Raw genomic sequence first — 12,708 nt, forward strand, 5'->3', positions numbered from 1 at the left:
TGTTTTTCTGTTTAGTTAGAATTAATCTTTGTTGTTTGCAAGAATAAACTTGATTGACAAACCTACTTATAAGTATAGCCGTAATATCTTTTATTTTTTTTTAATACATTTAAATTTTTTTACAGTTTGAGAGAGAGAGAGAGAGAGAGAGAGACAGTATGAGCTGGGGAGGGGAAAAGAAAGGAGGAGAGAGAGAGAGACTCCCAAACAGACTCCGCACCACCACCGCAGAGCCAAACAGGGGGCTCAAACTGGCAAACCGTAATATCAGGTCACTGAGCCAAAAACAACAGTCAGATGCTTAACCAACTTAGCCACCAAGGTGCCCCTCCATAATATCTTTTAGAATGAGCAAATCATCAAACCAGAGTCACAGCCATACCTTCCACCATCTTGGATAGATCCCCAGTTGTTTGTTTCTTTTGCAGTCCAATGATATCAGCTAGAAAATTAGATGATGGAGGAGGCAAGCGGAATTTCTGAAAATACATTAACAAGTTTTTATAAAAATGCTTGAAAGCAGTTAAGATAATGTCAAAGACTTGCACTTTACTTAATTCTATGTCTAGCAATGTATTTATTTATTTAGGCATGCACTTTTTTTTAAATTTTTTTAATGTTTATTTCAAGACAGTGTGCACTTGCACAAGCAGAGGAGGGGAAGGGGCAGAGACAGAGGGAGAGAGAGGATCCCAAGCAGGTTCCACACTGTCAGCACAGAGCCCGAAGCAGGGCTCCATCCCACAGATGGTGAGATCATGACCTGAGCTGAAATCAAGAGTCGGGACACTCAAACAACTGAGCCACCCAGGCGCCCCCACTCAGTACTATGAAAGGTCTAGACCTTAACTATTTGTATTGCAAAATAAGAAGTTTCCTTAATGTGTAAAAGTGACTAGGTAATTAAAAAAAAAAGTGACAAAGGAAGTAAGACCACATTCATCCCATTCCACAAATTGTCTTTGCTTCTCTGATTACAGAGGAAAGTCCCCTATATTTTTCAAAGCACTTCTATCTATTATGTTAATGGACAGCTTGCCAGGTAGGAAAGATGACACAGCCAGGCTTAGAGTTTGAGGGCTCCAACCTTAGGCTCACTTGGGCTGAAATTCCAGCTCTGTCACTTACTAGTTATAACCTGAGCAAGTCACTCACAGTGTCCTTATTTACAGAAGACACCTGTACCTCTCACAGAACTACTGTGAGAATTAAAGATAATGCATGCAGAATGACTGATGTAGGTCCTAACACATATGTAGTGTTCAATAAATGAAAATAAAAAAGAAAACAGAGGCTCAAGGATTTAAATTAGTACTCACCAAGTCCAATCCCTCAGGGTAAATGGATGAAACAGTTCAATAAAGAATAGAGGTGGCTATGGGAAAATGGAGAGCACATGCCTCTTCTAGAGATAACAGCTGCTATTCAGCTGCACATACTATTCTAAGGATGTCCAATCTTGTGATATTGTCAAGAGGCCAAAAAACGTAAGACTTTACATAAACTGTATAATTTTTGAAAATATCGTAACCCAAATAAAACAGGATAATATCAACCTGGGGACTACATATAGATTGTAATCTGGTAATAAATGTCTTGCCTAGATCATCAAAGAAAATCGGAGACAAACCTAATCTCAACATGAGATCTCTTTTTTGCTTTCTACAACCTCTACTGTTTCTTTTATCAGGTTGCCAAAGAGCATAGTTTGAGAGACGTGCACTAATCTCTGGATAAGAGGACCTAATTCAGGCCTTAATACAAAGTTTTCTTAACTTACATGCGTGAATGCCTTTCGGAGAAATCCAAACTCCATATAGAACCTATAAAAGTGTAGCTGGCTCATTCCCTGCAGTACAAAAACCACCACGTTGTTCAGCTGGTTTTGGTGAAAAAGCTGGCACCAACTGTTGAAAAATCAAACCAAAACAGCTAAAAGTGACACCATCAAGTCAGTTCAGACATACAAAAGAAAAGTGTGGAAAAAAAGCAGCAAGCAACAGTTAATGGAGCTTATCATCACTCACTGACTGCCTGGTAAAGAACAGCTTTTAATGCACAGAATTCAAATAAAGATCTCGTGAGATAATTATTTATTGCATTCAAATCCAAAATCCTATTAAGATTTGCTTTAAATTGGAAATAAGGTAATTTTACAAAGGCACATCCTCAAGATCCCAAGCTGCTCTGCAGTCCTTCCTAAACAAGTAATCACATGACTGACCTCAAGAAAGCCAGTTTTAGATAAACTGACAGACTAACAGCAATATGCGTTAATGTAGAAGATGGCTTTGAGGTATCTAGCCAATCTCTCTCAGATAGATGTCTGAAAAACTTTGAAAAGTTTTGAAACAATTTGTATCGGTATATATAAAAAGCAGTTTTCATTAGATATTTAACAATGGCAGTGAAGATATCAGAAAAAAATCTCTTTCACCCTTCACATAAAGGGAACAAAAAAGATTGACTGGGATTCTTAACATTTAATCATATTATTTCAATCGGGTCTCCACTGGGGGTTATAAACCAAAATACCTATAGTGGTGCTGGGGAAGGTCATTGAAAAGACATGACTGCAGCTGACCTGTGAGCTGCTCCAAGGACACAGCCTTGAGATAGTGATGTGGTGTTGAAAACACCAGCATGGTATATGTGACTGAATCCAGTTAAGGCCTGTATGTACACTTTTAGGATTTGGCAGGTAGGTGTAGGGATCTATTTGTTTTGCTCCTACCCAAGACCAGCTTTGTATATGCAAGTTCCCTTTGCTTATTATTAAAACTGCCACTTACCAACCTGAAATGGCCTGCCTCATTCTTTAGTCTCTCCCTGCCCTCCAAGTAAGGGGAACTGGTTTCAGTTTTCACCCAGAAAGTTCCAAAGAAGGTTGCAAACCAATAAGCAGCCAGACAGATAATGCAAAAAAGAGAAGCAGGTCAGGTAGGACACTAAAGAGTACATGCCCCTATTCAGATTTGACAAATTGTTGCCATTTGGGAATACAGGGACAGCTGCCAGATCTTAAAGAGTTTTTTGAATAAAGTATCTGGATTTTAATAAAGGAATTCCCAAATTAAATATTGGCAACTAGTATAAGAAAAATTTAGGATATTCTGTATGGTAAATAAACAATGTAAATTAAGAGTATATGGCCCTGTAGACACAAGTTTGAAACCTCGGGTCATTTAAGTTCATCTCATACCTGGGTTTAGAAACATTGGAGTTGCCCAGAACTGCATACTTCAGCAATTCACATAACTGTTCATGTGTTACTTCACAGTTTTCAGCAAATAAAATGGTAGATAAGCGGGCTTTCTGAAAAGATAAATCAGGGCATAACAAATGACTATTGGGAATAACATAAAGCAAAGCAAATTATTAAAACATTCTAGTTTCTGATTACTTTAGCATATATGCAAATGAGGGGTCTAATTGAAAATGAAGGTCTAAAACAACAACCTATGATAGGACATTATTAATATAGTGTTTAAGAAACATTGATACAGAACCTTAATTATAGATACTTGGTTACATACTAGAGATAGTAGGATGAATAAAACAAGATTCATGCTCTCATGTTCATTTTACTGAAGTAAAAGAAATGCAAAAATAGGTAATTCCAATGCAATGTGGGTAAGTGCTATTATAAAGTCTAGGAGCAAAAAAGGCTAACTGCCTTGGGGGTTAGAGAGTTTGGGGGATAGCTTCATGGAGATGAGAATACTGTGGCTGAGTCTTGGAAATAATATGTCAGCCAGATAGGAGGGAACATTGTGTCTAAACATGTAGTTTTATTTGGCTGGAGCCAAGATGGCATGATGCAGAGCAGAGGAGATTTGAGAGTATACAGAAGAGGGAGCCAGATCATAGAAGTTCAATGTGGTCTACGGTAAAGAGTCTGACATTATTCTGGGGAAACAAGGAGTTCACTGAAGCTTCTCCCTCCTAAAATAGCTATGCACTTATATTTGGTTATTAAAGCAATTCATGCTTGTGAAAAGAGTCAGATAACTGAGAAAGGTAAATAAAGACAATAGGTAAAAGAAAATAAAAGTCATCTGTACTTACAGAAGTGAGAGATAATTACCATTTTCATTTTGGTTTGGGAGGCAGCAGAGTAGACTGGTTAGGAGCTTAAGTCCCAGACTCCTACTACTTGAGTTCAAATACCAAGCTCTACTATGTAGGACAAGTACCTTAACCTAAGACTCAGTTTCTTCATCTACAGAGCAATTATAATTCCACCTCATGAGATTTTGGGAAGATCAACGAGGTAGTACAAATGCAATATGGTAAGACTGACATTATCATAAGTACTTAATAAACACCAGACATTATTATTGCTATTGTTCCCATGAATTTTTAAAGATAATGTTGAGCACCTATTAATTAGCCATTTAACAGTTCTGAGCACTTCACATCTATTAACTCATTTAATTCTTACAGGTCTTTTAAGTGGCTACTACTTTACCATCATTTTGCATAAAGAAATGAAGGAATGGGTAAGTGGTAGAACAAAGACTGGAATACAGGCTCCAAAGCCCAAAATCTTGATCTCTATACTATACTGCCCCAAAGGATTATACTATACATTCTGTTTGGTAACCAACTCCCCCCAGCCAAATAAATAAATAAATAAATAAATAAATAAATAAATAAATAAATAAAATAAAAATTTGCATCTTTCCATAGCAGTTAAATATAACAAATACAAATTTTAATAGTCCATTCTCTAAATTTACCTCAACACCTAAAATTTATGTGAAAAAAATTCATCATCGAGGACACTGTTTTTTGTAATAAATTATGAGCATCGTTTTAAAATTCCCTGTACACCTGGATAAATTCTCCAGATAAGTTCCTGATCAAAATAAAACCTACAGTTGATCCTTCACACCTTTACACACAGGTTTAAATTGTGTGGATCCACTTATATGTGGATCACTTTTGGTAAATACAGAATAGTGCTGTAAATGTATACATATCCGTGTTATTTTCTAATTTGGATGGTTGCATTGTGGCTACATAGGACTGTTTCTAGGAAATACATACTAAAATATGGGCGGTGGTGATCATGAAGCATTGTTTGCAATTACTTTCAAATGCTGGCCGGGGATGTTTTTGGTACTGTTTTTGCAACTTTTAACTTTGAGAGTGTTTCAAAATAAAAAGTGATGAGATTGTCTATTTCCTTAAACTTCTCACCACATTAACCCTTAAAAAGTTGTTCTGCCAATCTGATAGGCAAAAAAAGAAAAAAACAAAGAATCCCTTTTTAATAGATGTTTTTAACAAATGTTTTCACAGCACTAATTCCCTTTTAACATACTACAGGTATCCCTAGCTTTCTGAAACCTTGTGTTCTGCCACTTCCCTCTTAAAAAAAAGATCTGTATAATCACTGTACCTGTTTTCACTTTTATTTTCAGCATGTTTCACAACAAGCCAGTTACAGAAGCGGGCACCCCTCGCAATTAAATTGGCACAGCCAAGCTCCTTCTCCAAGGACTACACTGAACAAGAAGCCCCCATAGCTTTGATCTGTGTCTGTGAGCATCTACACTTTATCTCTATTTTGTGTATTAGTTAGCAAGATCTGTCCTGAGATATCTGAAAGCTTAACAGAGGTTATTTAGGGGGTATGAAAATGCTTAATTTTTTTTTTTATAAATAAATGCTTCTTCGCTTTACACCATTTCAGCTTACATTTCACAGGAACGCTCTACTTTTGGATAGTGGGGGAAACCTGTATATAACTTCTATTTGTCTTTCCACTACAACTAAGGAGGAACCTTTATTTACTGATTCTCCAAGTATCTAGGGCAGTGCCCAGCATATGGCAGACAAGAGAAATCTGATGACTGAAGAGATGGGCCACATATATTTGGCTCTCAATAAATGGCAGGGATGATCATCAGCTTTGTTATGTCCCTACTGGTATGTAAGTTGTACGAGCGCAGGGAGTTTTGGTTTTCTGCACTGGGATACCCCCAAAACCTAGAACAATTTCTGGTACACAGAGCAAATTGTTGAGTGAAGTATTTGTTGAGTGAACGTTCTTTTAGGGTCGCAGGCACCTTACTAGGTTTAAACCGCCAGTATCAGCCCTGAGGCAGGTGGTAATCCACTATCATTCCCACTTTACAGAAAGCCTAATGAGTGGGTGAGGGCGACCAGTGTCCAGGGAGGATTTGGGGCCCAGAAGGCGGCTGGGGAGGCTCCAGCCCCGGGACCGCCCACTCGGGCTCCCCGTTGCTCACCTTGGCCTCAGGCTGACTCTCCTCAAGTTCCCAACGGGCTCTCATCGCCTCAGCCGCCCCGACCAGCATGTTCGGGCCTCGCCTCCTCTTCCTGCCCTTCTTGAGGTGCCTCCCGGCCCTCTCCCTCTGGGGTTCCATGAGTCTGTGGAGAAAGATGTACGAGAGCTGAATAAACGCCGCCTCCTGACGGGGAAACAGCTGGGGCTTCGACAGCCTACCGCCTCCCTCAAATCCTCTCTTCAACTGCGTGTACGGAGACCTCCCAGACCTCCCTTAAAAGCAAGGCTGCCAACGATCCTCCCCGTTCCACGGAGGAGAAAACAGCACCGAGACCAACGGTTTTACCGTCCGCTCCAGAGGCAAGATTCTAAACGGTTTTCCAACGGCTCTACAACGGTTCCCCAACGGCGCAGACAGCGCCTCCGCCCGTTGGAAAAGAGGAAAGTTACTGCCAAGAGCCTTCCCTGCCAAACCACTCCCCGCGCCCCCCCGAACCCCGCAAATGCCGAAGAGAAGCCGGGCAGAGAAAACAGGGCGCAGCTACCTCCGCCTCAGTCGCAAATAGAACCGCAGCCTAGGCTGCCGCCTCAACCGCGCCAGGCTTTTGAACGGACCGGAAGTGGGAGTCTGACGACTTCCGGCAGTTGGGCTGGGAGGAGAAAGGAGAGCGGAGAATGGCTACCAAGAGGTTGGCGCGGTACGCGAGGGGTTTGGGGGGCTTGGGGTGGCTCCTGGTCCGGCGCTGGGGACCGCGGTAGGGCTAGGCAATGGGCATCCGCGGTGTCAGGCTTCATGCTCTGTATCCCGGCGTCTCCGACCTGCCTTCTCTGGCCCGGACTGAAAGATCTCTGTCTGGACCTCGGTCTCGAGCCTCAGGCCGCCCTCTGCGCGAGGGTGGAAGGACCGGGTTCGCGACTGTGTGGCGTTGAGCCCGTGTCTGCCCATTCTAGACCTCGGGAAACGGGTTAAAGGTGACAGCGCCTGGTAGGCCGTTCCGAGGTCTCAGACAGCCCCCACTGCACCTGTCAAGCGGTTCACCCCATCACTTCCTAGTGATACGTTTAATTCATAATGTCAATTAATTGTGGCCTCCTCCCTGATTCCCGGTCACGCTGTGCACATTTCCGATTTCTAGATGTACTGTAATAATGTATTAGAAGATAGCATGGGCTTCAGAGTTGGACGATCCTAGGTTCACACACCAAATCTGTGTTCTTTGGCAAATCACCGAGTGTTTTCTTCTCCATAAAGTAGAGGTAGCAAAAGTGACTACCTCGTACCATTGTTGAGGATTGAGATCACCAGAGTTCAGTGCCTACTATCTAGTAAGCAATCAAATAAATATGAGCAGTTATTCCCAGCTCTTTGCACTTCCATCACACCTCCTTTTTCTTCTTTTTTCTTCCCCCATCACACCTCTTAAACTAAAAACTACAACAGGAAGTGTCTGCCTGGTTAAACTCTACCAATTGTCAGAGTGGTTTGTCTTAACATCTGAGTAAGCCCAGCCCTTTCTGTGGACTCCAGTATTACCTTACAGTCTTTTACCATGAATGTCCAGTTTCGTTACGCAGGTATATTTTGAGCTCCTAGAAGACTGGATCAGCCCAATCTCCTCAGAACTGTGCTTTGCGCATAGCAAAGGCATGAAAAATGCAAAGGCAAAAATAAGTTTGTCAGTGCGTCTTCTGCAATCACTCAAGTTCCTCAGTATTTACTGTAAAATAAGGGGAGCAGAAAGAATTAGTCTAAGTTTGCCAAATATGAACTTTGAGGCTCATGCTGGTAAAATGACTACTAAAATCAAAAGAGGGTGACAGTCAGTATAAGAACCAAGGTCTTTTGCTCTCAAAGTCTAGTTCAATTTCCTCTAACATTGATACATTAATAATGAGGGTTATATCATTAGTTTGTTAGCATATTCAGACAGGAGCGTGAATGAGTTTGTTGAACATACTGGGTTGTTTTACATTTTTAGGCAGCTTGGATTAATTAGAAGAAAGTCAGTTGCAGCAACAAATGGAAATGTAGGAAGAAGCAAATCCAGTAAGTAGTGTGCTTCATTTCTTTACATGTTGTATCCTTGCACTTTTAATGCCGGTAAAGCATAAGGATACCCTTTGTTTTTCAGAGCAGTTGTTTGACTATTTAATTGTCATTGATTTTGAATCAACATGTTGGAATGATGGGAAACGCCACCAGAGCCAAGAAATAAGTAAGTCTGGACTGCTAATGACCAAAGCTAGCCCTAGAGGAATCACTTTAAAGTTTATAGATACAGGGGTACCTAGATGGCTCTCTTGATTAAGTGTCTGGCTCTTGACTTTGGCTCAGATCATGATCTCAGTTCATGGGTTCAAGCCCCATGTCAAGCACTGCACTGGCAGTGCAGAGCTTTTTTGGAATACTCTTTTCTTCCTTCTCTCTGCCCCTTCCCTGCTCACGCACGCTGTCTTCCTCAAAATAAATAATAAATAAACTTAAAAAAATAAAGTTTATAGAATAAAATCAGTCAATAGTGTATTTTTCTTTTCAAATTTTTATTTAAATTCTAGTTAGTTAACGTACAGTAAAATATTGGATTCAGGAGTGGAATTCAGTGATTCATCACTTACATACAATACCCAGTGCTCATCCTAACAAGTGCTCTTTTAATACCCATCATCCATGTAGCCCGTCCCCCACCCACCTCCCTCCATCAACCCTCAGTTTGTTCTCTTTTAAGAGTCTTTTACGGTTTGCTTCCCTCTCTGTTTTTTTCTTTTTTCTCCCCTCTCCCATATATTTATCTATTTTGTTTCTACATTCCACCTACGAGTGAAATCATATGATATTTGTCTTTCTCTGACTGACTTATTTCACTCCATCCATGTCATGGCAAATGGCAAGATTTCATTCTTTTTGATGGCTGAGTAATATTTCATTTCAACAGTTTAAAGAAAACAGATAGTTTATGAATTGGTAGTTTACTATAAAACCTGACTTGACCAAAGAAGAGAACAAAAACCTAATATCTAAATGTATCATCATATAAAATGATTTTAGAATTCCATACAAAATTTCAGTTGTATAGAAACTGAAAAAAATACCTTTGCAAAAAGGAGTACATTTCAACTTCCGTGTGGTCTTCTTATTTAATTGTGGTATTCAAGAGTTTTAAGTAGGTATACTCAAAACTTTAATATTCTGACTTATTCTTTGGCATAGTTTTATTATAACTGTTATATCACACTGTTTAGGTCATTTTAATATGCTTTTACTGAAACGATGGTATATGATGCTATAAGCTATGTATATATATATATATATATATAATTTATGTATATAATGTATACAATACTGTATGATGGTACATTATGTTTAATTTAGAGTGATTACATCATCAATATAACAATTATACATTCCAGTGTCAATTGGTGATTCTTTCATATAGTTGAATTTCCAGCAGTATTGCTGAGCACATCAACTGGAGAGATTGAATCTGAGTTCCATACTTACGTTCAGCCTCAGGAACATCCGATTCTTTCTGAGTTTTGCATGGAACTGACAGGCATAAAACAGGTATGCCCTACTCTTTTCCCTTTCTCTCTTCTCATCCTACCTCTCTCCCCCAGAAACAAGTAAGTGTGATGCAAATATTAAAATTCATCAATCAGTTAAGGGTTGCCTGGGTGGCTCAGTTGGTTAAGCATCCAACTCTTGGTTTTGACTTAGGTCATGACCTCACTTTTCATGACATAGAGCCCCGTGTCTGGCTCTGTGCTGACAGTGTGGAGCCTGCTTGGGATTCTCTCTCTTCCTCTCTCTCTGCTCCTCCCCTGCTTACACTTTCTCTCTTTCTCTCTTAAAATATATAAACTTAAAAAAAAAACATAAAATTCAGTAATCAGTTTTAAAAAGAAAGGGAAAACTATATACCACTTGGAATTAGATTTATGCACTGTTAGGAGAAATAATGTTCCCTCTAGAACTCTGTCAGAATCTTTAAAAATGAAAAAGAATAGTATAAAAATGAATATCAAATTTATTTTATGGAAATTAAGTGACATCAAATTTCTGTCAGTCAGGATTTAATTACTATATTTCTGTGTGATTTTAGGTAGAGCAACCTAATTTTTCTTATCTTGCAGCATTCTAATCATTATATTCTCTTGCATGTGTTTTAATATCTTTTTCACTAAATAAACTCTTTGCCAGTCCAAACTTCTTCTTTTTTATATCCCCCTATAGTGCATAATTATGTGCTAATGATGTGTTCAATAATTATAGAATTTTATTGTTGAATTCAAATTTTGTGGCTTTACTCAGGCTCAAGTTGATGAAGGAGTCCCTCTGAGGATATGCTTATCTCAGTTCTGTAAATGGATTCAGAAGATTCAGCAACAGAAGAAAATTATTTTTGCTACTGGGATTTCAGATCTGTCTAATTCTGAAGTAAAATTATGTGCATTTGTTACTTGGTCAGGTAAAAAATAAGTTAATATCTATAAATCATAAATGAATAGGATTACTACTATGTAATTCTTCATCTGTAGTAAGAATTATACTTGTTAACCTCTTGGGACTCAAAAAGAAATCTAAGTGCCTAACAGATGTTAACCAAGGAAAGTAAGTTTATTCATACTTTTCAAATTACCACTCTGGGATACCTTAAAATTTTAAGACTTAACTTTAAGAATATTTTTAGATTTTTCCTCTCTGTTCTGGTTCCAGGCAAAGATGATTTAGTGAAAACTCTTATGCTATTTTCTACAATCTTGAATAAAAAGAATCTTAATTCAACTCACATCCTTTGTTTTCACACTAGGAAAAAATAGGTTATTAAAGTAGATGTTTTGTATGCCTGTGATATAGCATTGCCATTAATAGGCATTGATAGCAATGCTGTGCCATTGATAGCATAGCATTGATAGTCATATTTGGTTTTAGGTTTCTGTAAGATGTCTGGTTTCTCAGTTACATTAGTTTTTTCCTAGAATTTTAAAAACAGATAACCTTCTCCATGTAGGCCTTGTAACTTGACACCTTATTCTTCTTTTTGAAATATTTAGTGTGTTTTTTGGGGTGTTTAAGAAATCATTTTGAAATTTAGTTACCAACTTAATTTCTTAATAGTAAATTATGTAAAGTGAATAATTGTTAGATATTAACAGCAATGAAATTTTATTTTATATTATATAGTATATTGTTATAGCATACACATTATAGCTTATACACTATATATGGTACATATACTATAGAATATAGTATGTTTTGGTGGTATACTGTATATTATGTATATTATGTTTTTCTAGTATATATGCTGCCGAAGCGAGCACTATATTATGTTTTTATAAATTTTAGTATTTTATTTTATATCATCTTTCAACCTTTTATTTATAAATGTTGATAGCATAAGTAAAAACTGCTTGGCATCTTTGAATTTGTTCTATTTTAATATACTTAATGCAGACTGGGACTTGGGGGTTTGCCTGGAGTATGAGTGTAAAAGAAAACAGCTGTTAAAACCTGTGTTCTTAAATTCTTGGATTGATCTCAGAGTAACTTATAAGGTAAGCGTCAAAGATGGGGGCATGTTCACTTTTCTTCTACTGAAAAATGATGAAACTTCATCCCACGCATGGCTATAGGTTACTATAAATGAAATGTTTTCTTTTGAAACTTTTACATAAATATATTTTTTAAAGTCTGTAAAACAGCACAACATAATAAACACATTCCAAATCTAATAGAACTAAAAATTATGAAAAGTAAGTGGTTAATATATAGACTTTCTAATAGTAACCTTTTTTGGATATGTCTTCTTTTATTTGATTAGATTTTCTATAGAAGAAAACCGAAAGGACTAAGTGGTGCCCTGCAGGAAGTGGGAATAGAATTCTTGGGAAGAGAACATTCTGGTTAGTATAAATTAAAAATAATTTTATTATCTAAGTCATTTGATTTTTACAAAATCTTTCGTATGAATCTCATGTTTTTGGTAATGTCATTAATAAAGAATATCCTTCAACCTAAAAAAACCTCCTAATCTATACTATACCATTCAAATTATTTCTGACTTTCAAATTACTAGTATTGTAGGATAAAGACTGCCATCTAGTGGGTTAGTTGCTAAAAAGAATGGAAATTAGCTAAATCAAATGGAGATTTAACAAATGCCCAGATAATACATTGAATTAGTGAAAAAACCAAACAAGATCATTAGATTACTCACAAAACATGGCCCCTACAGAATGTTGCTTACAGTTTTGCGAACTGTAATAGATTTTTATCATCTTCTCTATAAATGTGTGTGATCTTGTCTTTTATTGGTACAGTTGCCACAGCTTTTTGCTAGTCTAATTTATCATGATTGAAATTAGTAGATGATCATAAATAGTATGCTCCAATTTAAATTGTGATTTCTTATTTTTGCTATACTTCTTTATGCTGGTACTACTAAATTCAG

The 12,708-nt window shown here is 37.7% G+C and overlaps 3 protein-coding genes across 12 annotated transcripts in view; 1 reads left to right on the forward strand and 2 right to left on the reverse strand.

Annotated features, from left to right (window-relative positions):
* REXO5 (RNA exonuclease 5) overlaps window positions 1-7,098 on the reverse strand; it is a 37,923-nt gene extending 30,825 nt beyond the window's left edge. The window contains exons 1-5 of one of the 3 annotated variants that reach the window (XM_047838258.1): window positions 6,805-7,098; window positions 6,261-6,402; window positions 3,203-3,315; window positions 1,781-1,907; window positions 383-479 (exon numbers count right to left, since the gene is read on the reverse strand). In XM_047838258.1, coding sequence (XP_047694214.1) covers window positions 383-479; window positions 1,781-1,907; window positions 3,203-3,315; window positions 6,261-6,398 — 475 coding nt within the window. In that variant the 5' untranslated portion in view covers window positions 6,399-6,402; window positions 6,805-7,098. The other 2 variants (XM_047838259.1, XM_047838260.1) reach the window with 2 other exon arrangements.
* ERI2 (ERI1 exoribonuclease family member 2) overlaps window positions 6,891-12,708 on the forward strand; it is a 61,232-nt gene continuing 55,414 nt past the window's right edge. For 6 of the 8 annotated variants that reach the window (XR_007147741.1, XR_007147740.1, XR_007147742.1 and 3 more), the window contains exons 1-7: window positions 6,897-6,957; window positions 8,239-8,306; window positions 8,392-8,475; window positions 9,694-9,821; window positions 10,569-10,725; window positions 11,712-11,812; window positions 12,079-12,160. Coding sequence is in view for 5 of the 8 variants with exons in the window: in XM_047838267.1 (XP_047694223.1) it covers window positions 6,935-6,957; window positions 8,239-8,306; window positions 8,392-8,475; window positions 9,694-9,821; window positions 10,569-10,725; window positions 11,712-11,812; window positions 12,079-12,160 (643 nt within the window). In the remaining 3 variants the exon portion in view is untranslated. Of the gene's footprint in view, window positions 6,958-8,238; window positions 8,307-8,391; window positions 8,476-9,693; window positions 9,822-10,568; window positions 10,726-11,711; window positions 11,813-12,078; window positions 12,161-12,708 lie in introns of all 8 variants that reach the window. The other 2 variants (XM_047838263.1, XM_047838264.1) reach the window with 2 other exon arrangements.
* The window catches only part of ACSM3 (acyl-CoA synthetase medium chain family member 3), a 62,126-nt gene continuing 57,276 nt past the window's right edge, over window positions 7,859-12,708 (reverse strand). The window contains exon 14 of the mRNA XM_047838269.1: window positions 7,859-7,977. Within this exon, the coding sequence (XP_047694225.1) occupies window positions 7,975-7,977 (3 nt within the window). The 3' untranslated portion in view covers window positions 7,859-7,974. The remainder of the gene's footprint in view (window positions 7,978-12,708) is intronic.

Source organism: Prionailurus viverrinus, chromosome E3 (assembly GCF_022837055.1).
Source record: "Prionailurus viverrinus isolate Anna chromosome E3, UM_Priviv_1.0, whole genome shotgun sequence".
In the NCBI taxonomy this organism is placed as follows: domain Eukaryota; kingdom Metazoa; phylum Chordata; class Mammalia; order Carnivora; family Felidae; genus Prionailurus; species Prionailurus viverrinus.